Source organism: Colossoma macropomum, unplaced genomic scaffold (assembly GCF_904425465.1).
Source record: "Colossoma macropomum unplaced genomic scaffold, Colossoma_macropomum, whole genome shotgun sequence".
Taxonomy (NCBI): domain Eukaryota; kingdom Metazoa; phylum Chordata; class Actinopteri; order Characiformes; family Serrasalmidae; genus Colossoma; species Colossoma macropomum.
Genome location: NW_023494803.1, coordinates 30,357,242 through 30,384,204, shown reverse-complemented (window position 1 = coordinate 30,384,204; position 26,963 = coordinate 30,357,242). Strand labels below are relative to the sequence as shown.

Sequence of the window (26,963 nt, the reverse complement as noted above, 5' to 3'; positions counted from 1 at the left end):
AAATCGTCTTCCTTCGTAAGGCCACGGAGTCAGTAGGTCAGTATGAGCCGAATCCAAGTTCACAGAAAAACACACGCGAATTCGATTCAGTTCACTGAACCGATTCTATAGTAATGTCCGATTGAATGAATCTAACGTCTGATTCAACAACACGTTTTTGTTCAGGGTGGAGGAGGGGGTACAATGATTATTGAAGTCAGTCTTACTCTCACTCCCTCCTCCACATCGACCTTTGACGAGCGGGCCTGACGTCCGCATAATGATTAGTAAATTCAACTTTATTCTAATTCCTTTTATATACAATTACGTTCGATTCAGTGAGTGAGTCTGATGCCCACATTGATTAGTCAGGGTGTAATGAGTTCAATACACTAAAAATATCTGATACGTCTACAAAAGTATAATAGTGGAAGTAAAAAAACGGATATCAAAATAGGAATTTTCTATTGCTTTGCTAAAACTATTGGGAGTCCAGTGTGACTTCTAGACTGAATTCTATATTATAGATTAAATGATAAAATAACAACGTTTAAGTCACATGGTTTGATCGATTTGAAAAAAAAATCTTAAGATTTGTGTTCTGGCAAACTCGGGAACCATGCGGACCATGTGGAGCATATGGAGAGCAAACGAAATGTAAATATACACGTATGTTAATTAACGGGTTAAGTATTTTCCACCCCTGTAAAAGTCTTCAGCCTGTAACAAAGACGTAAACATTCCGCAGATACCACAAAAAAAGTTCGATTCATTTCAAGTGACTCGGCTCGACCGGTTTATCGAAGAGAACCGGTTCAAAAGAACGATTCGGACACCGCTACGCCGTGATTGTGGCGAAGATGGCGGAGGAGGAGGCAGCCGAGAGAGAGCGCGGCACAAGGGGAGAGACGGCGGCCCTCAGAAAGCGCTTCAACGACCTGACCGCTGCTTTACGGGACAGCGCCGAATCACCGTTAGATGCCTCCGCTAGTTTCTGCCAAGAATTCTGCCAGGTGTGTGAGTTTTTTCGTGCAGGTTTTCCCCGTTTTTCCTTACTGCCCTTACTGCTCCATCACTGCAGAGAGGTTAGGTTAGCTTAGCCTAGCCTATCCGGCTAACTGCCTACCGCACTCCTGCAGCTCGCTGCCTGCCTGCCTGGCTGAGTGAGGGGGGGAACAAAAATCGCCTCGGCATTGTAGCAGCTCCCTCGGCCACCTAAGCCTGCGTGCATGTGTGCTTTAGCAAAATAACGACTTAATACGAACCGTTAGCGCACACCGCAGCAGAGATTGGGGCTTTTTCGCTACGTTGTTTGTTATTTTATTGTCTAGAAAATCGTTAGCTAGCAGCAGGGCGCTGCAGGTAAAGGCTGCCAAGCCCCCTCGGTGGTAGCTGCTCGGCTATGTGGCTAGCTGGTCTTAGCTTTTTGTGGCACCTTACGCTAATTGCATTGATAATAAGGGAGTGTCTCGACCTAAAACGCGGTCATGCACTCAGCCTTTTTGTATTGCGATGCCATTAAAACGGATCTCGACGTTATTTGTGAGCTCCAAGCAGCAGCTCCTTTACGACGAAATGGAGAAATCCGCTCATAAAGCGCTGCTCCTGCAGTTTCCAGAACTGCCGTAGGATGCATGGCCGAAAATGCAAAGATTAATGCCAAATGTTTTAGCTACACATTTTTTTCTCTGCACATAGGCTTTTTCCCTACATCATGTGAGTCTGGATGATAGATGATAGTGTTTGTATAAATGGATGCGGTGACCAGGTGGTTGAATTCAAGGATGTTTGGCAGCAACTACCAAGCTCTATTGATTCTGCTCTGCAGAAGACACATTTTATAATTAGGTCGAGCTGGGCAGAGGATCAGGGCTGGGCAATATGGAGAGAGATTCATAAGCTAGCATATTAACTGCCATAAATAAACAACAAAGTTCCTATTAAGGGTATTCATTTCACATATTAACATTGTATATGAGCGACCACAAGCATGTGCAGCAGAGTCTGTAAGTAATTAGGTAGTGACACAGTTTGGGTTGTTTTGGCTCTATACTCCACCATGCTGGATTTGAAATGAACAGTGAACACTGACTGTGAGGTTAAAGTCTCAAGATGTAAGCTTTCATTCAGGAGTATTTACATCTGTATTGAGCAAGCCATGAGGAGTTGAAACCCAATGTACTCAGTCACATTATTTTTTAAACGTCTAAAATAGAAATGCACCGATCATGATTTTTTTTCATGACCCCTTTTGTTTATGGCCAGATTGGCTAATAAACCTTTTTTTGGCTGATTTTTATTAAACTTTTTTTTTTTTTAAATCCAAAGCTCACATTGTGTGGGCTAAAAAAACACATAACACAAACACATTTACATTACTTTTTATTAGCCAAATTCTAAAATAAACATTATATGGGTGAAACTATCATATTAATATTTTTAATTTTAAATCAGTTGCCTATTTACAGAACATGAAGCAAATAGTGCCACATAGAATGTAAGAGGAAACTGGATATTTAGCACAAGAAGTCATGCATTATGATATGACATTTTGGTACAGGTGAAGAAATGGCATTCAAATGCAGCGCAATACTGACGTACATTATTTATGTCATGAAATTGCAAGACAGATTGGACAAGAAAAAAAAACAGCAAATTGGCTCATTGTCAGTTTTGTGTTCTGAGCAAAAATCTGCCGATTAGCGATTCGCTTTTGGCCACTGAGACTGTGCATCTCGAAAAATTTGGTTTGGTAAGCACAAATTTTCTGGAAGCATTTCCTGACCCATTTTTTATGATTTGTTGTTTTTGTTTATGATGCCCTTCAAGTGAACCTATACTGGTTCTTAAAAACAATGCCAGTGACTAATTTTATGTTGATGCATCAGTGATTTTCAAATAGGGTCTCCACTGCTCTTTAAAAACTCTCAGGATATTTTAAAAGCTTGAAGACAGGTTCTCCTGGAAGGCAGAACATGTAAGAATCTTTTGCCAGCTGTGCAATTAGGGTCGTATCTTGGGAGCAAGCCACCTCTGCCATAAACTGGAAGGCACCTTGGTAACTCCACCCCCTCATCTTTTGAACCTCTTTCCACTAAATGCAAATCACTCTTACCAACTCACACTGCTGTGGGCTGGTTCCTGTGCTCTGTAAATCATAGTTCCCGGAAACAATCTGATATCTTCAAACTGAAGGAAATAATTTTGAATTAATTAATTAAATTAATCTTGGACATTCATTCGAACATGCTGTTTATCTATTTGTAACGATTTCATGTAGAGCAAGTTTTTGAGAAGAATAACATCTGACATGCAATGGGTATATTTCTAATAAAGGTGGTGTTGATCATAATATAGCATTCATATTTGTATGTGTAAAGCCCACTCCTGACACACATCATTTAAAATTCTTGAAAGTGGTTTATGTGTTGTTTGTCTATATATCTGTTTATCTATTTATCTGTCACTTTTATCTAAAGCAACTTTAGTTTATGGAGTTTTGTAACCTAAAAGAATATGCCGAATATTTCTTAGTTTAAAGTCAGTGGAAATCATAAGGCATTTTTCTTCCGCACCATAACATGTTTCGGTCTCTGAGCTATCGGAGCATTTTCTCTTGGCGATAGGTGGGAGGGGGAGATGAAACAAGACAATATTGATTAATATTATTTCCCGTCCACTGGTGCGCAATGACGTAATCAAAATTTAGAAAATGTTTTGGAGTCAGGGCAGGAGTCATTGTATTTTGATGGAAAATTATGGGAAAACAAGAATCTTTTAAATGGTATGGTATGACATGATCAATCATTCTTATTATGACCATGGAGTTAACAAGGAATTAACAAAGTTAAAAAGGGTCAAATTTGCTTTCAGGTTAATTTAAGTACAGTTGTAACTACTTAAATAATTGTAAGCAGTTGTGTGTATATACACAGGATTTCATGACTTGACCTTTGTATGGATGCCATCAGACACTACTTCTTTTTGTAGAGTCTTGGCACTGAGTGTTATCAACATATTTAACACTGGTATCACAGTAAGGAGAGATCTTAATTTAAATACCACATTTCAGTAACTAAGCTATGTTGCTTGTTATACCTACATAAATGATCAGCCAGACATTTAAGGTTTGGCATCAGAGCCATTTGAACTGGCCACACTGAATGGACACTGGAAAAGTGAGCTTCTATAGAAGTATAGAAATCTATAAATTCACTAGAATAAAAACAGAGGTTTTAGTTTTGTCCTTTTGAGTCTTAAAAATGGATTTACATGTAAACAGCATTTTAAATCATGCAAATATTCCAAAATTCATTGCTACTTTTGAACGTACTAGATGCAAGCATTTGGTTTAGTTCTAATGTAATAAAATACAATGGGTATTTTTGACCCATTAAGCTAGAAAATGTTTGATGCTTTAGTCTGATGGTGGTTTATATAAGAAAAGCTTAACAAATGAAACACAAAGAAATGGACAGGTGCTTACAGAATGCTAATCATAACACCACCAGCAACATGTTCGATTTTGTGTCAAAATTTTCCCGCAGCGACAGACTGCAAAGTGATGGGATGCCAGAGTACATTCAGTATTTTTTTTTTCTCATCTGTTATCAGATACTTGTGGAATATGGAGGCCAATGGAAGTCTGAGGAAGATCCACTGCCTTTATTGGAGATGTACACAGTGGCTATACTATGCTTTGCCGAAGCCACCCCCTCTCTTTTTCCCGAATGTGAACATGTCACAGTTGTACTTGAAAAGTTAGCCTTGTGAGTATGAATAGTCTCAGTACGTTGTTCTGTTCTGCTGTGTTACTTAACCTGCTCCAAAGTTCATGTTTGGATGTTTTATTATGCAGGATATTTCAGATATTGAATGACTAAATTGACTCTTATAAACTGAAATCCGTTTTCAGGACTTGTCTGGATTTACTGCTCTCACACTCCGAGAAGGTCCCAGGTGCCTTATGGGAAGAATTTCAGTCCTCTGTCAAGGTTAGAAACAGTCTGTATGTACATATACTGGACCTATGTTGGCTCGTTAAAGTGGTCATTTGTTTTAGTAGTTGAGCAGAATTGCTCTATACATAAAGGTGCTAATTTGTTCATAGTATAGTTTATTAGATATATTGAAAATAATCCTTTGTGATATGGTATTTTTCATGTCTCTGTAAAGTGAGCACACATTTATTGTCTGTATGTTCACGGAATGACAAAGGACTTTACAGAATTTTCAATTAGGTTTTCCCAGCCTGTTAAATGACCAGTAGTTGTAAATGTTGGAGGCATTTATTTGGTGCTAAGCAGCTGGAATTTAGGAATGGATGCTTTGATTTTCTCTTGCACTCATTGTGGCCTTCTCACAGGTGGCGCATGGTATCCTTGGGGCAAATGGGAATTTTCAGCTTAGCACACTGATGGTTCTAGCTGAAGAAAGTGGTGTTTGGAACAATTCCACTCTGTGTAGCCTTCTGTCAAACAGTATGCCAGATGCTGAAAAAGGTAAAAAAAACATATTGTTGTATGTTGTACTTACATATTTACCATTAATTTGCTGTATTACTTTCTGTGTAAATCAGAGTGTAGAATGCAGCACTTGCTATTTAGGAAGTTACATACATTGTTTCACATTTTAAGAGTTAGAAATGTGATTTATCTTGCATGTCCACTTAATTTTCTTGTGAATGGACTGTTTGCCATTTTTGTTGTCCACAGTTCGTGAGTTTCTGACTCGTGAAGGACCTACGCTACTCGATATGCGTATAAAGCACCTTATCAAACAGAAGTGTGTTGAAAAAGCTGCAGTGCTTGCAAAGACATGTGCAGAGTTTCCAGAATTTGGTGGAAAGAAGAATTTCAAACAGATCTACCTTGTATGTCTGTGTGAGACAATGCCTCAGCAAGAGTTCATGCAAGAGGTGAGTGACGTTTTATGTTTACTATTGAGTATTTTTAAATTCACTGGTTGGTGAATGAAGATACTGTTGGCCGATATATTGTAATACTGGAGCAACTATCAAAGTGAATGATCTATTTTATGAAGTAAAATAACATTATTTAACTGGCTGTTGATGTTAAGTCAAAATCACCACCAAATTTCATAGCAATTGATTGACTTTCTTGCTTGCTTGAGCTAAATCCACACTTAACTGACCCTGGAGAAATATAGGCTGCTAGGTGAGTGTTTATAGAGGCAGCTCCACTTGATCTAAAAGTTTTAAAAGGTCTATGAATTAAATGTGAAAAATAAAGTTTATTAATTTGGTGGTGCGTCTTGTAGACCTCATAGTCTGGTTGAAATGAGTAACTGTTTTGACGAACATTTTGCTTAAAAATAATATGCTTTGGTACAGTATTTAAATGGTAGATTTCTATTTAAAGTTCAGTAAAATCTGCTTTGTTTCAGTTTACCCTAAAACCTAAGAATTCCACATGCATTTAAAGTTTTTATATTTTACTGTGTGAGTGTAAGTTTTGCTTGCAGACTTCACAATCAGGTCCTCTTATTTTGGAGAACCTTTTTTTTTAGCATTTTGTTTATTTTATTGTAGGGATAAAGGTATGGTATTAGTCACCCCTGGGCTACATGCATCTGTGTAAAAGTTTTGAAATGCTTTATTCTGATTTGTTATTGATTATTTACAGTTAACACTGAAAAAAAAATGATTTTAGTTTAAGAAACTGTGTGTCTCTGTGTCTGTTTTTTTCAGATAAAAGAGATGGACTGCAAAGATGCTCTGGATATGATTTGTAACTTGGAATCTGAGGAAAATGAAAAAGGTGCCCTTAGCCTTTGCACTGCTTTTTTGAAGCGCCAACTTCTCCAGGGGGATGTTTATTGTGCCTGGTATGACCTCAAATTTGATCTCTGTTTGGTTTGGCCAAATGCATGTCTCGTATCTGTTGCTGGTATGTTTTGTTGCACAAGAATCTTATTTGTGAAATTCACCATTTATTTATGATGTGTAGTGTGCCAAATAGGATACTTCAGCAATGTCTCTTTTTCTGTCTTTCCACACTGACACTTGAAGTAAAAAGTAATGTGACAGTTATTTACAGAAGTTCAGCATGTTATGGCTGTCTGTAAATATAATATTGTTTTTATCATTTATCTGTATAGTATAACTCTGGCTGGTTTGCCAGTTGCTAATTCAAAAATTGAAAAGTAGGTAATTGGTAATTGTTTTTTAATATGTAAAATGACCTGTGAGTACATAGTTAGTAAGATTTAGAAAATAGATATACAGTCTTTTGAATTAGTCATGTATCATTATGACGTTTCCCTTGACTGTTTCTTGACTCCTAAACTTTAAGAAGATTCAAGATTGTCTTTTAATTCTATTTACAGGGAACTGACATTGTTTTGGAGTAAGCTTCTAATACGTCTTGAGTCAGCACAAGCTTTTTTGGATCAATGCCGACTGTTAGCACAACTGTCTGGGAGTGTTTATCACATCCTTCTCCTCATCAAAGTTATCCAAGCAGAGGTCAGGGTTCTTTTAGGTTACTTTTGAGAACGTATATCTATGTTAATGTAACGGGTATTATCATATTATCGTAATGTCATACTTTTGTTTTTCTTTTCAGGTCCAGAATGAAGGACTTCCTGTGTGCATTGAAATGTGCATTCAGGCTCTAAAAATGGGAGTGAGTGGCACTGAAGATTGCAGTACAACTATTTGCAAAACTATCTCTTGCTTGTTGCCATTAGATTTGGAAGTAAAACGAGCTTGTCAGTTAACAGAGTTCCTTGCGAAGCCCACTGTGGATTCTTACTATGCTGTTGAAACGCTGTTCAATGAACCTGATCAAAAGATGGAAGAGGAGAGTCTCCCGATTCCAAATTCTTTACGCTGTGATCTCTTGTTGGCCTTGAAGACACAGTGGCCTTTTGATCCTGAGTTCTGGGACTGGAAAACTTTGAAGCGTCATTGCCTTGCTCTGATGGGGGAGGAGGCATCAATTGTGTCGTCCATCGACAAGCTGAATGACAGTGAGGACAATGAAGGACTGCTGGATTCTGAAGATAGAGATTTCAAACATCTGGACTTTCTCCTTGGTCCAGCAGATGAGTTTCGTGACCTTGAAGCTGAGAGAAAGAAAAAAAGGGATATGAAGAAGTTGAGAGAGAGGGGATTTGTGTCGGCAAGGTTTCGCAACTGGCAAGCTTACATGCAGTATTGTGTATTGTGTGATAAGGAGTTCCTCGGGCACAGGATTGTGAAGCATGCACTCAAGCATGTCCAAGATGGTATTTTCCGCTGTCCAATATGTGCTAATGCGTTTGAAACAAGGGCGATTCTTGAGCCTCATGTAGCATCACATGTAAAACAGTCGTGCAAAGAACGACTCGCTGCTATGAATGCAAAACAGAAACATCCCTCAGAATCCATCTTGGGTAACAGTAAACAAGACCGCATCAGACCTGTAAAAGTTGAGCTAAACATGTACCCTAACTTTGCGGGATCTTCAAACACTATTTCTAACCCTGCTGGAAAAGTCAAAAGTAAAATATACTCTCCAAAACCAGGGAATCCTGTACGTGATGTTGAGAACACTGAAGACTGTTCCTGTCCTGTTACAAGCTGCCAGAAAGTTTTCAAGTATTTCAGAAACTTGGTTGCACATGTTAAGGCCCACAAAAATGAAGAGGAAGCTACACATTTTCTTGAAATACAGAGCCAGAGAGCAATTTGTCAGTATTGCCGTCGACAGTTTGTTAATGTCACTCATCTCAATGATCACTTGCAGATGCATTGTGGTGAAAAGCCATATTTCTGCATTCAACTGGGATGCAAATGTAGCTTTCACTCTCATGCAGAACTTCTCATGCACAGAAAAGTGCATACAGAATTCCAGGCACAGTGTATGTTTCCGAACTGTGGGAGAACATTCAATGAGGCTTACTTACTGTATGATCATGAAGCACAGCACTACATCACATTCACCTGCAAAAACAGTAGCTGTGGCAAGGTTTTCTACTCTCTGTCTCAGCTGAATTTGCATCAGAAAGACCATACAAAGCAAGGGGATACTGATTCTGATGACTCAAAGCTTCAAGGTGAAGTACCAGACCAGGTATCCTTCAATCTAGATTGTTCTTCAAACCAAGTTGAAGTTCAAAACGATTCGACTCCAGTTAGAGTTCAACAATCTGTTGAGGGCATGTTAAATTCTATTCATGACTCTGTTAAAGAGCCTGAGCGTTCTTTCTCTTTCACAGCTGAATCATCCGTTACACATGATCAGTCGCCAGCTAAGGATCCTTCTGTTGCGCATTCTGATGAGAAGACCCAGACTCCAAAAACAGCTTGTGTGAAGCAGTCTGGTGTTGATGGTGCAGCCCAGTTTCATCTTGTACCATGCCACGTTAAATTGGAACCTATTCGAATCAAGTATGATGATCCTATTTTCTTGAAAGCTCTTAGGAGTTCTGATTCTGTGGCTCAGTCACTCTTCCAAGATAAGAAGCTGTTTTCCTTCACATGGAAGCCGCACAAATCTCCTCAGAAGACTTCTAATTTACACAATCAGGCGAAGACAAATGCAGGTGCTGAGTCAGGGTCACAGAATACTCTGGCAAATGGAGAAGACGGTCTCATTCACGCCTGTCCTTTTGAGACCTGCACACGGAGATACAGCACTACAAAAAGTCTGTCAAGACATGTTAAAAATGTGCATTTTGATGCATTCGAGGAGTGGAAACTCTCAAGGAAGTACAAGAGGATTGCAGAAATTGCTGCAAAGAAATCTGATCACAAAAACACCAGTTTTCAGACTCCAAAGAAAAAAATAAAACCCTCTAATACGGCAAAGCCACAGCAGTATCCAGAAACCAGTCAAGTGAAGTTTCCAGACTCTATGACTACAGACCCTTTTTCATCTCCTTCTGGTACTAACAACGCACAGTCACTCGGTGCCAAATTGTGCTCTGAGTTTGAAAACTCTCAAAGCGAAGCTCCATTAACTCAGTCTACATTAATGCAGTCACAGATGTCTCATTCATGGACCTCAAACTCATTTGATGGCTATAATTCAGACTACTCCCTTCAGAATCACTTCCCTTCAATGATCATACCTGACAGTTTGCAGAATTACCCTTTATACGTGCCGAACACTGACCTGCTGTCAGAAAGAGAAATGGACTTTACTCCTTCTTTAACTGATGATGGCAGTACCCCTACCGCAGTGAACACAGATTCACACTCAAGTGTGCTGAATGAAGCCTCTAAGTATGTATCAAGCTCTCTGAGGGTTTTGCATGCTCTAAATGGTGATCAGACATGTGAGATGGCACAGGGATCCTCGAGCGAAGATCTTGGATACATGGAGATGAGGCAGAATCATCACAATGTGATTCCTCCTAATGTCAGTGATTTACATTCTGTGTCTGAGCAGAATTTTAATCCTTACTTTTCATCTTACCCAGCAGAGACATGCCCCAGTTCAGTACAACCACTGGACAAGACGGACAAAGAATTCACAGTTAACCATACTGATCCTTTGTTCTCATCAGACATTAAGAACATAGTTGATCTTGCATCACCGTTACCTGTTTGCAAGGAGGAACCAGAAAGTTTCTCTGTTTCAAGTGTCGACACTGCAGCACTGCAGAATGAGCAGAATCCTGATTTACTTGCTCAAGAAATGTCTCCAGTCCCAACTGAAGGGATATCTCCTGAGGATATGAGTGTTACCAGTGCTGATGAAAGCAAGAAAGCAAAGAAAATTAGATCGTCAAAGAGGACAAAGTGGCCTGCAATAATAAAGGATGGAAAAGTCATTTGCTGCAGGTGCTACAGGGAGTTTTCTAGCACAAAGTCACTCGGAGGTCACTTATCGAAGCGTTCTCAGTGCAGACCAATAGATGAAGTAGATCTCACTGCTGACTTACCTACGTCATTTCTTGATTTCCTGAATGATCCAGATATTTCAACTATCCAAACATCTCTTACAAGGAATGATATGCAAGGCCAACATTCAGAATCAGATGTCCTGAACAGTGACAACTTTGCAGATATACATAGCCCACATTACAGTGTTCAGAATGGTGATCTGTCGTCAGCAGACACTTACAAAATGACTTTCATGGCACCTCCTGGTCAAAGTGGAAGTTCATCAAACAGACCATCGCTTATAGATTTGACAACTGGACCAGAAACTGGTACTGAAAGGAATTCTGAGGCCGAAATGCTTCCTACTGCCTTTGGTGAAGACGGTAAAATTTTAGAGATTGAAAGAGCGTTGCAACGGCTAGATTTAGTAGATGTGCTCACCCAAGACACATTAAAAGTTGGGACAACTGCCTTGCAAGACACATTAAACGTTGGGACGACTGCCTTGCCTAATCTTATGCCTGAGGCTGAAATTGCCAAGAAGAGGAGTATTGAAACTAAAAGTCAGGGAGACACTGATCGTAAGAACATTCTCAAACCCTTCAGATGTAGTGAAGAAGGCTGTATCTATGGCGCAATGACGAAGGAAGCTTTGTTCAAACATCTAAGCAGGGTACATGACTTCACTGAGGACATGATAAATGAACTGAAGAAAAATCCAGACAAATTATCGCCATACACCTGTCACTTGTGCTCAAAGACATTTACTAGAACCACAGGCCTTAAAATCCACTATAAAAATGTCCATCACTTATCAAAGGAGGAACTGTCTCGATTGAAAATTGGCCGCGAACGTAAAAAAAGAGAAGAGTCTAACTCTGATTTAAAAGATGCAAGTAACAGCCTGGCCAGTAGTCAGACACCCTGCTTTTCACCTGTCCGCATCACTCAGTCCACATCAAGTGCAGTTTTTAGAGTGGCAGATCCTGCTGCTACAGGAAAAGAAATGGCAGATTTGACAAAAGAAAAGCAGTGTCCTAAACTTGAACATGTAACTGAAAGACAGAGCTGTATGGCTGCAAATGTGCCACAGAAAAATTCTGGTTTTGGTTTAATACCAGAAAAAGCTGAGAAATCACTACAAATCCCTTACCATACAGGAGATAATCCAAGTGTGCAGTTTGCATCAAGTGATGCAAAGCAAGAGCTGTTAGCTGGAAACTCTGTTCCTCCTGGCAGACCCAGTGATTTGGAACAAGCTGCCAAAGCCACATCCACACTTGTTGGAGAATTCCTAGCAGAAAAAAGGGAAACGCCAAAAAAGAAGAAATCGAAAGGGAAGGTAGAGTCCCTTCAAAGAATAAAAATAGAGAAAAGACTTCAAGAAGACGCTGATTTAAATGAAAGAAGTGATGACATCAGTCTGTACAGACCATACCGCTGTGTCCATGAAGGATGTGTAGCTGCTTTCTCTATACAGCAAAATCTGATCCTACATTACAGGGCGATGCATCAATCGGAAAGTGCAGGGGAAGCGAATAAAGAAAAAGGTAACGGTGGTAATAAAGCTGAGGGTGCTGTTCAGGTCCATGAATTCAAATGTCAAGTCAAAGAATGTTCAAAGGTTGTATCCAAAGTTACCAGCTTACTGAAGCATTATCTTTTGCTTCACAGATGTACACTAGAAAAAGCAAGTGCTTTGCTGTCAGGCGTTGAGGTAGGCACATTCCAGTGCGATCAGTCGAAATGCCCTGCTTACTTCACCTGCCACTTGAAATACATTGATCACATTAAAAATGATCACAAGGCAATAAGAGTCTCAGCAGATGGTGACTTTGAGAGTGTGGACCTCACGTTCAAGTGTGAATGTGAGGGTTGTGATAGGGTCTACACCACCAAGTCAAATCTTCTTCGACATCTCATGAAAAAACATCATGCAACTTTTGAAACCATTAAACAGAAACAAAAAAATGGTGAGGGAGAAAATGGACCAACAAAAACACTCGGTGCAAACCCCAACAATGGGAAAGAAAACATTGCAAGTAACAAAATGAAACTGAAGAAGAAAATGTCTAAGAAAAAGGAGGAAAAAGGACGTAACCATTGGACAAGCTTCGGGAAGCCCTCACTCAAGTCCTTGGAAGAGGCGTCTGCCATGTGCACTGGGAAGTTTCCTCTGCAGTATCCTTGTATGATTGTGGGCTGTGACGCAGTCTTGAGTGCAGAGAGGCATATATTTAATCATTACACCACTCATGGACTCACAGAGCGATACATAGAGGATCAGAGGAGCCATTTCATATTTTGCAAGAAGATGTCACGATTGCGGCTCAAAGATGTCAATAAATCTGACGATGCTTCAGCAGTGACAGCTGAGGCTGAAAAGGCTGAACCTGAAGAAAAAATTGAAGAAAATTCATTGATTAGGTCTCAGGATCCAGAGCCTCCTAAGCCTGAGCAGCCAGCTAATGAAAATTCTTCAGCTGCACCAGTGCCACAAGTGAAACGCAAAAGGGGACGTCCACGAAAATCAGAACAGATGCTAAAATTCAACCCAGAAAGAAAACAAAGTCTTCGAAACAGTGCTATCAACATTAACCGTGTCGCAAAGCTTTCAAGACTTACATCAAAGACTGTTGCCCGTCAAGAGGCGCATGCAGAAGGTGGGGTCGCACAAAAGCTTTTCAGTCCTTCAGGGCTGGAGGCATCAATCCTTAAGTTATTTGAGGAGTCTCCATCGAGAAACACTTTTAAGAGGAAAGCGAGTGAAAATGCTCGCTCCGGCATGCCATTAAAACGACAACAATTAATTCGCCAACGAAATGCTAGAGTTGGCTACAAAAACTCTGTGGTCCACAAAAAGCGAAATATTGTTCGTTTCAGAAATCCTCTCAAGTTGGAGTCTGTGAATAACGTTAAGATCGTTGTGGATGAAAGCCTCTCCGATGGTGCTGATCTTCTGCTGAAACAACTTCAGGACATGCGGCCAACGGTCATTCTGAAGAAGTGGCTGTGCAGTTGATGACTGGGTTTGAGACTGTTGTCTCTGTCTCTATTCAAAGCTTTGCACTCAGGACAAGATAACGTTACATGCTGCAGACAGGTTACATCAGATAACATTTTATCAGCGGTTTTCAAAGCATGATTTAATTTGATTTGGGGAGATTGGGGGAGGGAAAAAAGGCAAATTCTTATACAAAATATTGATTTTAAATTTTGAGATACCGTTATGTACATTAGGATTTAAATGTTATGTAGAAACATTTGTATTTATAACGTTAATTCTCTTTTAAAGATTAGCGTTTGCTAAATTTAATATTTTACACACATGCTGAAATGTTTTGATATATCCCTATGGGATTTTTCTTTTTTTAAGTATATATTTATTTTTTACTTCACTGTAGTGTATAGTAATGTATATGTCTTCCACATGATATTCAATAAAAGTAACCTGAATGCTTTCTGTAATGCTGTACTGTAATTTCATTCCAAGTAAGGTTGAAGTGCCACACTTTAAGTATTTGTCATTGTAATTAATTATTGTTGTACATCTTCATTTCAAGTACTATCCAGTTAAGCTTTTATCTTTAGCTTTCTTCAATTGACTTGTTACTGATATTGCAATTTAGAGGAAATAAAAAAATACATGCCTCATATTTCTTTGAGGCTGTAATTGCATTTAGGTTGGTTGCTCTACACCACCCACACACACACACACACATATACCACATGCACACACATGGTAGCTGTACACTAGCATTTTGATTCACTTGCCTTATAATTATTTTATATATACAAACCTACATGGTGTGAATACAGATATTACAAAATATTTGCCAAGAGCTATTTTAGATGTTTAAATTGGTATTTCCATAATTCTAAATAAGAACTGAATAAAATGATACTTAATGTACTGTAATTATCTGTTTGTTATTTATGTATATACGCACATTTTTTGTAAGTTATGTGGAAAGGACTTTTATTAGAACTTTATTGCTCATGTTATACAGGTTTCTCAGTCAGTTTCTCCTATGGCTTTCATTTTTCCAAAAAAAAAAACAACAAAGTTTGAAGCTTCATGTCCCACTAATTTTTTCAGACGTGAGGTTGCACAGGTTGCATATTATAACCATTTGGTACATTTATATATAACCAAATTGGTTTCATATTACTGAAAACATTGATTTCATTTTAAGAGTGGCTATTCTAAACTTTTCAAAAATATAAAATATTTAAGAGATAAGTGTTGATGCGGTTCAGAAACCCCAACTTCAGTTTGTTTAAACAGCAGTAGTGGTATCCACCCTAATGAAAATGCAAATCTTATCGACCATTTCATGCTTTTGTATAAGCACACGGCTCGGTCCGTATTTCACTAAATGGCCGGATTTCTTCTCCCTCAGATTTTCCCTTTTTTGGCTCAGGAATTGTTAAAAGTAAGCGGCTCTGTGTCTCGCAAACAAGTACAGAATCTGAGACGGTTGTTATAAACACAATGTCTTCACTTTTGTCACCGATTAGGAGAATCTATTTTAAAACTAACCCTTATTTTGAATAAGAAACGCGGTGGACACTTTTATTTAACATTTAGCCAGCGACGTTGCCTTTGACGTCATTAGCGCGGGAAAAATAACAGGAAGTGACGACGTGTTCCCTAAATAATCCTGCAAAAGCGAAGATGAGTACTTCATCAGTGTCGAAGGTAAAAGCTTTGCACTTATTGGAAATGTTAAGGGATGTGATTGAACGAATTACGTTGTAGGTTTTGTTTCACAGAAATATCCCTCAGTTCAGACACGAAGCCGAAGTCAGCGTTTTGTTCGAATTTTCCGTTCCACCTTAAATGGTGCGGCAGATACAGTAGAAACGTTCTGGCGCCCGAGGCGTTATAATAATAACTGCCGCACCATTTAAGGTAGAACGGAAAAAATCGAACAAGAAGCTGACTTCAGCTTCGCGTTCATGCAGGCTAAAGGGGCTCAGTCCGGACAGACAGAAATCAGTGGAGAAAACATTCAAACACGGCTCTCTTTCCTGTCCACTACCCAAAATCGTTTGCTGTTTGTAACAAAGTACTGTTTTAGCTCAGACAGTGAACCGTACTGACCTCCTCTATTGGGTATCAGTGGTGTGACTGGAGGATGGACTATAAGCTCCCATTTTAAATTTCCTCATGCCTGTGTGTTGGCAGCTCGCCTGAACAAAAGTCTGAAGCAGTCTTTAAAATGGATTAACCATAAGACTGAAAAGTGTGCTTTTATCCACTAATCATATTAAATTGAGTCTTTGAGTCACATTGGGCTGCTGTTTTTACTAAAACAGAAAATCATGTTTTTAAGTTTGCAGAAAAAGAAAATAAATGACGTAGTACAGCTACTAGTGCTACTACTACTACTAATAATAATGAATATGTTAAAGTGTAACTGTGCACAACCTAAGTTTACACCAGAACAAATTGAATAGACTGTTCCTTATATTACAGGAAATACACGCACACATGAAAATTGTACCTGGTTTCATAAAAGTAGTGCCATTATTTGTGAAGATTTAATGCAGTCGTGGTGAAGAAGCTTCCTAAAGGTCTCTGGGATAACATTATTAAACAGTGCTCAAAGGGAAAAAGGCACGGAGTCATAGCAAAAACCTTAAATATCCCTCTCAGTACAGTTGGTTTGATAATATGAAAGTGCAAAATTATGGGAACCACAGTTAATCATCCCTGAACAAGTGATGCACCATCTCAGACTAATGATAGGAATGTGGAGTGATGTACTGGGAGATATTAGAGGATAATTTAATCTCATCATCCAAGACTCTGGGGAGAGGATGGATATTTCAAGACAACAACCCCAAACATATAGGCAACATAGCTCAGAACTGGTTGCTAAAAAAAGAAGATAGAAGTGCATGACCTAGCCAGTCTCATGTCTTTAATCCCATTATAAACAAATGGAGGATTCCGGGTCCGTCAGAGGAACATTTAGCGAAGAGGAATGAACCAAAATTCAATCACAGTGCTGCCAAACCTACTGACTTCTTACTGTAGTCATCTCGAAGCTGTAACTGCCAGCAACGGCTTGTAAATGAAGTGCTAATGTTATTCATTTGTGGTGTCAATGTTTTTTATTCCCCCATCAATTTCATTTTTTAAACATATCTTTGTTTATGCTTTTGAATACATTTTTGTTCATATATTTTGTTTATATGTTTTGTTCACATAAGTACAAAGGTAAAGCATTTACCTTTGACATTATATGAAAAACAAAGTGTCTGAATACTTTTTTCTCCACTGTGTGTTCATCCTTCTTTCCTCCAAATGTCATGGCACATACCATTTATTTATTTATGAATGAATGAATGAATGTATTTATTTATTTATTTATTTATTTCGATCAATCAAGTGTACCCACAAAGCTGACACTTCACACTTTTTTCTTACTTAATTTATTTTTTATATGTTTAGGGATGCTTTGTCTTCAAGCCAGGCCCTAAGAAGAGAAAGTGCACTGCAGGTATAGGTAAGTAGAAATATTTCAGCTGTACTTGCACCAGCCACACAGGGAGCTTTTTTTCTATTTTTTTTGCCTGTAGCTTTTGCTCCGTGAAGACTTGTCTTTTTCATTGTACAGAAGAGTATTTTGTTGATGGAAGTGACGGTTGCGGGTATGGCAGAGAACGTTTTAACATTTGCCAAAGACTTTGGGAGAAGATTAAAATGGACACAGAGGTTTGTGGCATTTTTTTCATAATAATCATAATGAGCAATGATTGAGTTATTTTACTGAGAAAAACATTTTGATTTGACTGTGGTTTTCCCTCAAACAGATATTGCAAGATGACCTAAATGAGAAAATACTGGATAGCCTTTTAGATTTCATCAAAAAGTCTACCTTGAGCTTCCAGTCAAGAACAGATGATTGGACGTCTCGCATGAGGGCCAGTGAAATTCCTACAGCTGCCTTGGTGCTTGGTATGTAAGCAGTGAATTATCTGGGTTTTTTTTTGTTTGTTTGTTTGTTTTTTTATATATAATTATTATTATTATTATTATTATTATTATTATTATTTATTTATTTTTTATTTTTTTTTATTATTGGTTAGAGCAGAGGTCCATTCAAAGATACAGTCTAATAAAATTAATGGGATATAAATGTTATACCAACTCTGTCTTTGTAGGGGTGAATGTTCCAGACCATGACATGACATTTCAGAGCCTGTCTGACCTCCTGAAGAATTCTGTAACCCCTTTTGCTGTCTCTGTGCAAGCCAAAGAGTGTGCAGGTGCATCTTTTTTCTCATCAGCAACTAATCCAATTTGGCAACAAGCCTTAATACAGATGCGTTAAGTGCAGAATTTTTTGTCTTCATATAGCTCTGAAGCACTTGATGCAGAGAGTTTTGGAAAGACTGATGGGTGTAGGAGTGTCGGTGGAGGAAGATGAGGAGGACTCTGGCATACATTTACCACAGAAGAGGGTGTCTTGCTCAATCAGTGCCCTGTGTCGGTGGTATAAAACTGTTACAAAGGTAGGAAGACATACTTTAAAATTGTCACATTGCAGTTAGATGTCTTTTAAGGATGTTCACCATTAACCAATACCAGTATTGTTGCACGTGTTAGGAGAAATTAATACTGTGCGAACACAAAAAAAATTAGTCACACACATGCCTTAGACTTTCGTATGTGCTGTGCATTTGTAGTTAATTATTTACAGTCAGCTATTTCTGAGCTATTCTAACTACGTAGCATGTGCAGTATTGAACATTTCCCAATAGTCAGCTGCATTGGGCTGCTATTCTCCCTGTTGCTATGCAACAGCAGCGTTAGCTAACTTTTTTGCTTGCTAATGATAGATAAAAAACTTAATTGAAATGTCATGCGCTGCATTGATAAGACCCCAGCTGTGCTATCAAGCTGCTGGGTTGGCTTGTGTACAACTATTAACTAGCAAACATGGTGAACTACAGAGGCTGCTATTTTAGTTTGTTTCCTTAAGAATAAGCGGACAAAATTAAAAATCATGTATTTGAATAACAGCGAGTCCCACCTTTAGGAAATTGTTTTGCATATGACTCAGACTATGTACATCATTGCTGGTATGGGTTTCATAGTGTTCAAGTGCTAATAGCTAATGCTAATTCCCTTCAGAGGAATCTGAATTATTCATAAGAAAATTAATTCTTTGTGCATTTCACATGAACACCAAAATACATTTTTTTACATGCTGCTTCTGTTTTTGTCACAGTTAAAATGACAGTTTGCTCCACTTGTTAAGAACTTATGTATATTTCTGAAAGCATTTTATGTAGTATGTATCTCCAGTGTTTTGAAATTTATCTCCAGTGTTAACTTACAACATTTGAGACTTTTATAGCACCAGGAATAAACACTGAAAATTTTACATGTAGTCCTGAATGCTTCTACTTGTTAAAAGTGAATTCAGTGCTGATCACACTGAGCTCATTGTGTTATTGGCTGTTTCTTTATAGAAACATGCCATGAAGTCTCCAGACAAGACATGTTCAGAGAATGGCTTCTCACAGAGTCCACCAATTGTGGTGATCTTCAAAGATTTTGAAGCTTTCAACCCACAAGTTTTACAGGACTTCATCCTTATCTGCAAGTAAGTGTCTGTGTTCTGATATCACTGTTATGATTTTATACCAGAATTTTCGAATTCAGTGTTTATCAGCAACCTAACCATGATATTTTGACCAGTCGGTACATCCACGAGCTTCCGCTGATCTTTGTCTTCGGCATCGCCACGTCGCCCAGCACCATTCAACACATGTTGCCACACTCTGTGTCCTCTCTGCTGTGCATTGAGCTTTTTCAGTCACTGTCCTGTACACAGCATCTTGCTACCGTCATTGACAAGGTATTCAGTACTGACAGTCTTGAAATAAGATTTAACATGGTTGTATGTGCTCTGATGTTTTGTGTACATTCCTCTGATATCACTGTTGTTTTTACAGCTGATTCTGACCTCACAGTTTCACTTCAAGCTCAGTGGTAAGGTTCTGCAGGTGCTGCTGAGCATCTTCCTGTACCACGACTTCTCTGTACGCAACTTTGTCAAAGGCCTGCAGGTGAGCGGACACCAGGACATGTACAGTAATTTAGCTATTTCTCGCTTTGTAGATTTCATCTGTATCTATTTGCATGATTATGCTGATTATTTATTGTGTGGTTTGCCCCCTTTATATTAATCGAATATATGTATTCTTATATAGTTAGCCCTCTTGGAGCACTTCCATTCCCAGCCTCTAAGTGTGTTATGCTGTAAGAAACAGGAGGCCCTGCACTATGCTCAGAAGTTAAGCCACAAGGATGTGGAGATGGTCCGTCAGCTGCCCTCCTTCATGAGGTGAGGCATTTGCTGTAGTCTAATGAAAGCTGATTCAAGCTAGTCTTGATTCCAGCAACTTTCACATGTAGACCATGGAGGAAAAACCTCATGTACTCATAAATGGTACATTAGTGAGTAGAATTAGCATGTGCTTTCACTCACTTTGCTTTTTAGGAATTGCAGACCATTTTTTGTCCTAATAGTGAATTTAAAGTTTGATGCATGCATCTCAAACCGATTGGGAGTTTTCATTGTAGGGAGATACTGAAACTGAGAGTCCAAGTGTTCCAGATCAAATCCTGTCCCAATTTTTAGGGCATGCAAGCCATTGAGGGGTTGGTGTAATGAAAATGTACCTTTTCATTTAATTTCAGATATGTGGAGACTCAGGAGCCACAGGAACAGGTACAGCTTCTTACCAGTGATGATCGTGTTAAGGTAGGTAATTCACATGAATATCTTGTAGTGCAGTTTTGTAATATATTTTTGTTTTCCCATTTCCTATGATATTGTTTAAAGTTTGTTTTTAATTATGTTGTTCATGGTCATTTCAGTAAGCATGCTTGTATAACTTTTACAGGAGGTTTGTCAGATGTTACTGAAAGGCCTTCGAAAATACCATAAGAACTACTACCCCATTCTCCGCTGTCTGCATTCTCTGACAGCATCTCTGCCAAAGTATCCTCTGGGGAAACAAGTAAGAACTTGGACTCTATTCATGAAGTTATACTGACTCCTAAATCTCTTTTACAAGACAGGTACTGGTTCATGTTGTAATGTAAAACGTAATCCACGTGTATGTTTTGTAGATCCGGGAGCTGCATATATCCTGCCTGGAAAAGAATGTATGGGAGACAAATGAGTATGAATCTGCTATGCAGCTTTTGAGGTAGGAGATTTCACAATGTGTCTTAGCAGACTGTTCCTTGTTTTTCCTTAGAAAATAAAAGGAGCTGTTAGAACAATGACTTCTTTTTCCGTTTAAAAGAATATTTGGATATGGTTGTCTTGAGTTATTTGTTCAATTAAATCTCACAAATCTTAACTGAACGTATGTGTTCAGATTTCCAAAGCATTGGTGCATACTTTATCTGCCACATGACTACAGGTTGCTGGCAAAAGATGAGCTTGTTGCAGCATTGAGAAAGTGTGCTGACATTCTCAAGCCAGGCAAGACCAAAAAAATGAAAAGTGCTCTACAGCAGCTGGAGGACTACATTGTCAGATTTGAGCAGCTTGACAGTAAGTTATCTTTAAACCTTTATTCTCAGTGTCTGTGCATTAAAATGCTACTCAGTTTGGAATAGAGAAGTAGACCTCTAAATCACATTTACTGATTACAGTACTGAAACACTTTGGGCATACTAAACTTTAAAGATTGCAGGCTTTAAGCATTGTTAGAGTAGTGAGTGGTAAATTGGTGCTGTAATACTGCCTTGTAGGCTGTAATCAAATATCAGTCTTGATTGTTCTGCATTAAGCTCGAATGCATTCTAATATGCTTGTATTTATGAAGGTATCATTAAAATTGCAGTTTCGTTTTGCTGTCGTTTACTGTTGGTAATTGGTTCTATAATAAACACACTACCATGTTCTGTCCTTAGGCATGTCTATTGAGTCTCTTTCTGGGGAAGAGGTCACTTCGCCAGGAAAGGATCTCCAAAAGAAGACTGATCTCTTCCAACTTCAAAAAGTATGTTTTGCAGGCTCAGTTGGTATTTCCTGTCATTCTGGGACAATGTTAAGCTTCATAATCTTATCAGGCTTATTTTATAACGTGAATTTGTTTTTTCTCAGACCCTCTTGGAGATGAAAGGGTCCAGAAGAACGAAGAAAATGAGTCCATTTGAAATTCTGAGAAACGAGACTCTAGATTTTATTGATGGCCTTGTGAGGTTAGTCTGTAACACTTTGAGATTATTGTGACACACAGAAGAAATGGCCTTGTTGAAAAGAAAGTCTGCCAGAAAACAATTGAATTGTTTTTTACTGTACAAGCTGAAAATGGGCCATCTTCTGATAAGGTCCTATTGAGATTATTGGCAAGGACACAGTCTACAGTTCCAAAGACATGCTCTGGAACAATTTGGCCTTTATGGGGAAAGCAGGCTATAAAGGTTATTATAAGAAGTTGGGAGCATCTGAGTACTTTTACCAAAACAGTCAGCTCGTGTAGCAAACATATGTAAGTAGGGTAATGTGACTGAGAGTTTGGGCATTAAATAATGAGTAGTGAAAAGTGAATGTTAGTCAATGTTTAACAATCAAGAAATCAATGATGTGGTAGACCTAAAATGACAGGAAACAGCTAATTATTTTAGAGCTTGGTTAAATGGATAAACGCTACTCTTTGTACAGGAGTCACCTGACTCCACCAGAGTTGCAGCCACTGAATGAGGTGTGCTACTACAGCTCCTCTGGGGTCCTACGGCGACACCTCAATGCTACTCCCCGAACCTCCATCCAAACGGCACTTAGCCATCCCTTCTACTACTTGCAGGTAACATAACTTTTTCTATTATTTTTTTAATCTCTGCTGAATTATTTTGAAGAATACAGTTCATGGTAAGAATATAGTGAGAACACAGATTTTACACGTGCAAATGTAGATGTTCTCTTGCCGTTGTAGAACGAAAGCCTGAAAACAGATGCTGGCACAGTCTCCAGTGCTGCTCCTGATATCTGCATTGTCTACAAGCTCCATCTGGAGTGTGGGAGGCTCATCAACCTATATGACTGGCTTGAGGTTTGAACATCTTGTAACAAGAAATACCAAATGGTGTATAATGCGTATTTCAGTGGTCCTTGTGCATATTCTATGTATGAAAACCATTGTGTTTCAGGCATATGCAACAGTGGTCTCAGCTGCTGAAGGCAAGGATCCTGACGCAGAAGACTACGGCAAAGTAGATGAACTCAAGCAGTATCCTTTGTTTGGAAATCAGCTATTTAAAGACCAGACTTTATTACCTGTTAGGGTTCTTTTTTAATCCCCCATGTGCTTGAATTCTACAACCTTATTTTATAACTGAATTTGTAAAATTTACTATGAAGACAGTTTGGAGGAGTTTTACCTTAGTTTGGAAAAACATTCACTTGATGTTAAGTGAATTGCTAGTCATGACTCTGTTGAGGATAAAGCAGAGAATGCTAGGTAGCCTAAGCCAGACAGAGACTAATACTGTGGGTGAAAGCCCACAATTACGCACTATTCACTGCACTTCATCAGAAAATTGGCATGTGCGTATTTTTCTCCCAAAAATGGGTATAAAATGCTCCAGGGAGAGTGGTGAACTACAATACTTCGAGTCTGTTTGCAGGCTGATATTATTCACACTTTGCGTATCTCACACCAAATAACACATTCCTGAAGTGCATATTTAATGTAATTTGGAATACTATAAGATTTAGCTGTAAAATATACTATTTATATGAATTGTATACTCCTTAATAGGCCCATATTCTACATTAAAATGCCTTATACAGAACAGCCCATATCCTACCCCTTGTGGTCTGCTTATAACATTTGTGTGGCTTTATGCCCCAAAAGTGGCTATAATTCATTTTTATATGACCATTTTCCAACCTCTCTTTATCCCTTAGAATTAAACAGGCTGTTTTCGTTAATCTGTTCAAGACTGATATAAGATAAATGAGCTCTGTTCTGATTGGCTGTCCTGTATTGTGCCTCATTCACAAAGCACTCAGAGCTGAAACACTGCTTAAACATTCAGTAGAAATGGGCAGGGCTAAACTGCTGTAGGCTGAATAGGTGGATATATGTAAATGAAGATAATGGTATGTTATGAAACTCTTCACGATTTTTACATATTACTTCAAACTTTGTATTTCAAAAAAGCAGGGCAGACTTGACACACCAAAGTTTTTTTTTCTGTCTTCGTATATTCCCCTTAACCAAACAGTGCTCGTTTCATTCAATCCGTGTCCGAGCTGGAGTTCCTAGGATTTGTGAAATCAACAAAGCAGAAAACTGACCATGTGGCAAGACTGACTTGGGGAGGCTGTTAATTGAGACCTATTTTGATGATCATTTTTTTTCTTAATAAAATACTATTTGTGAGAATATTTTTTGTCTTCTACTGTTATTTTACACCCAGTACACTAGAAGAGATTATTGGAAAAATCAGTAAAAAATAGTCTGTGTAAGAGTGGTTCATAGCAAACAATGTTCTGTGGAAAATTTACCACTACTGCTTTGTAATGTGATCATCCAAAGGTTGATGCTCATTAGTTATAATGCAATAAAGTCACTGTTTGTTATATAAATCACTGCGTCTCAGTCTTGTGGTTTTCTTGGCCCAACACATTTAATTAATTGACAGTCAGTTGACAAGTTGAATGATTTGTGTTGGATCATAGATAATAAGAAACAATAGATGGGCACGACTAATTATGAAAAAAGGTGCTGGTATGAGTGTACTTTATGTATTTGAAATAATAATACATGATGGGTAATGAGTCAAGTAAATAGTAAAGTTTTGGCTGCACTCAAAAACTTACATGCACAACAAGGTTGAATATAATAGCTATGTGTGTTTGCAGAATACTATATTTTAGGGTTCTTGGACAAAGGAGGGCAATAATAGGGATATTAAGTGTATCAGTGAGCTGAATGAAAGGTTTCAAATCAAGATCACAGTCACACAATTATCTGAAGATACTCTGCATTGCATATGCCTGGCTATGTCAGACAAGAGGGAATGTAGTATTAACAAAGGTATGTAGAACATGTTTTATTAGTATGTAGTGCATACAAATGCAGAGTGAGCCCTCTCAATACTGCGACACCTGTAGAAAAACTAGCTACTGATTCAGGAGTCATACAATAGATTACACTCCCTCTTCTGAAGATACTTCTGCTCTCAATCTGGTGGAAGTGCATAATTTGTGATTTAGTACATGCATGTATTCTTGATTTCATATCACGTACACCAGCTGACTGTCAGTCAAATGTAATTTTCTCCTGAAATGGACTGTAAAGTTATTCCCTTGGTTTTTTTTTATAAGGAAGTGACATTTCCATAGTTAAATTTAAACTCAGCCCTTTCTGGATGTTATAAGCATGTCACATTTAATCTACTCTTTCTGAATCCTCACCCACAACACCACCATGTTGTACTGTTCAGCCTTGTCATTATGTCCAGAATAACCTTGAAATTTTATACGCTGTTCTTCGTTCATTGACACATGCCGTCTAGATCCTGCACCTCAACGGTGCAAAACGTAGCTGAGAAATAGTCTTCCAGCCACATCCGTACTTGCTAAATGATGCACTATTTGGCTGTAGAGGCTAGATTTTCTAAATTTTTATAGCTAGCACACTATTTAGGGAATACTGAGCCGTTTGGGGTTCAGCCTGGGCTTGACGCTACTTCTGACGGAAACACGAACGTATGAAGCGCGTAATCCATCAAAGTGACGTTTTTTAGACTTTCATACTGTCATTTTACAGTTAATCATACTGTATGTACTTTAATTCATGCCTGTGATATTAATGATGGGGTTGTTTAGGCTGTTGGCTATCTTTTAGCCTGTTAGCTAGCTGACCAGCCCAGTTCTAGTTAAGAACATAAGTCACCAGCCCCGCAGTTTAAACAAAAAAGGGGTTCTTTCTTCATCAGTATACTCGGTGGTTCATGTGAGCAGCATGAGAGTCAAAGATTAATCCATTAACAGCACAGGAGTTTACGTGGCGCAGTAATACAGAGTTCAGTTGTTGTGACACGGCCATAGCTGTGCATATATTGTGGATGTTACAACTGCTTCGAACACGGCTCAGCCAATCAGATTGTAGGACCGGTGTTCTAACAATTTGTCCTACCTATCGAGTGCCCCTACTAAGCATGCGTATATCATTAATACAGGGTGTCCCAAAAAAATTGACATTCTGTAGTCTAATAACAGCCAATTCTCCCTCCAATGATCTCAAATTTTAACAAAACGTGTAAAAACTAACCAAGTTTAATTTTTCATGTTTTTTTTTCAGGTTGAAGAATGGCGTTCACTAGAAATGAAAAGGGATTTTGTGCTCAAACACAGTCAAACAAGAGTGTGCAGTGTGCATTTTTGAGAAAATTCAATAAAATTGCACCAACTGGAAAGCAGATTTGGACATGGCACAAAAAATTTAAAGAGGAAGGGTGTCTGTGCAGGGCAAAGGGATCTGGACAACCACCAGTATCGGAAGATAATACATTTGTGAAGCTTTATGAAATCGGTTATAAAATCTACATCCCTCTGAATTTCTTGTTCGAATTTTGATAAATAAATCTTGTATTGTTCAACATGAAGCCTATTTAATTCCGTTTGCCTAGGACATGTAGTTACTCAGATATTCACATCTCAAATGATGTCAATTTTTTTGGGACACTATAATATGGTGTAGCAACTGACGGTTTCAAATGTTTTACTGTGTTTTTATTGTTAATTCAATACAGATTCAGATTAATATTATTACTTAATCCTTGGTAAAATGATTAGGTCCATTAAAATGTCCTAATTATTCTTTTAATGCTGGTAACGTTTTCTGATAAGGAGATTTAGGCTATCAAATTACCCTACCTATATATTTCAGTGCTTGTAGCATTTTCTGATAGGGTAATTTAGGCCATCAAACTATACTACCTACAGTTTTATGAAGAGCACTGCCTAAAAATACATGGTACGGTAGGACATTTCGACAAGGTAGCACAATTTGTCAGAACACCAGAACTATCAGTTTTATAACTGAATGTAAAAAACGACAAGTTTGGAAAACAGCACGTGATCATTTACACTGA

The 26,963-nt window shown here is 38.4% G+C and overlaps 2 protein-coding genes across 2 annotated transcripts; both read left to right on the top strand.

Moving 5' to 3' along the window:
- The first annotated feature begins 839 nt into the window (after window positions 1-839).
- On the top strand, window positions 840-14,281 carry znf292a (zinc finger protein 292a). Its single transcript, XM_036593210.1, has 8 exons — window positions 840-992; window positions 4,594-4,748; window positions 4,895-4,973; window positions 5,345-5,480; window positions 5,694-5,896; window positions 6,689-6,825; window positions 7,327-7,465; window positions 7,566-14,281. The coding sequence occupies exons 1-8, from the start codon at window positions 840-842 to the stop codon at window positions 13,833-13,835; spliced, it is 7,272 nt and encodes a 2,423-aa protein (XP_036449103.1). The 3' UTR covers window positions 13,836-14,281.
- A 976-nt stretch (window positions 14,282-15,257) lies between these two features.
- Window positions 15,258-24,426, top strand: orc3 (origin recognition complex, subunit 3). Its single transcript, XM_036593268.1, has 20 exons — window positions 15,258-15,515; window positions 17,277-17,331; window positions 17,443-17,540; window positions 17,639-17,783; window positions 17,990-18,094; window positions 18,186-18,340; window positions 19,304-19,437; window positions 19,533-19,692; window positions 19,790-19,903; window positions 20,048-20,181; window positions 20,538-20,601; window positions 20,744-20,860; window positions 20,973-21,052; window positions 21,272-21,405; window positions 21,768-21,856; window positions 21,961-22,058; window positions 22,522-22,663; window positions 22,793-22,909; window positions 23,007-23,086; window positions 24,087-24,426. Exons 1-20 carry the CDS (start codon window positions 15,492-15,494, stop codon window positions 24,190-24,192), a joined length of 2,151 nt encoding a protein of 716 aa, XP_036449161.1. The 5' UTR covers window positions 15,258-15,491; the 3' UTR covers window positions 24,193-24,426.
- The last annotated feature ends 2,537 nt before the right edge of the window (window positions 24,427-26,963 follow it).

What these genes read in the sequence shown, in the direction of transcription:
- znf292a (XM_036593210.1), top strand. Translation starts at nt 840, where the DNA reads ATGGCGGAGGAGGAGGCAGCCGAGAGAGAGCGCGGCACAAGGGGAGAG. An exon ending in GTACTTGAAAAGTTAGCCTT is followed by an intron (nt 4,749 to 4,894) that starts GTGAGTATGAAT and finishes ATCCGTTTTCAG; the next exon opens with GACTTGTCTGGATTTACTGC. An exon ending in TATGCCAGATGCTGAAAAAG is followed by an intron (nt 5,481 to 5,693) that starts GTAAAAAAAACA and finishes TGTTGTCCACAG; the next exon opens with TTCGTGAGTTTCTGACTCGT.
- orc3 (XM_036593268.1), top strand. Translation starts at nt 15,492, where the DNA reads ATGAGTACTTCATCAGTGTCGAAG. An exon ending in TTGCTACCGTCATTGACAAG is followed by an intron (nt 19,693 to 19,789) that starts GTATTCAGTACT and finishes TTGTTTTTACAG; the next exon opens with CTGATTCTGACCTCACAGTT. An exon ending in CAGATTTGAGCAGCTTGACA is followed by an intron (nt 21,406 to 21,767) that starts GTAAGTTATCTT and finishes TTCTGTCCTTAG; the next exon opens with GCATGTCTATTGAGTCTCTT.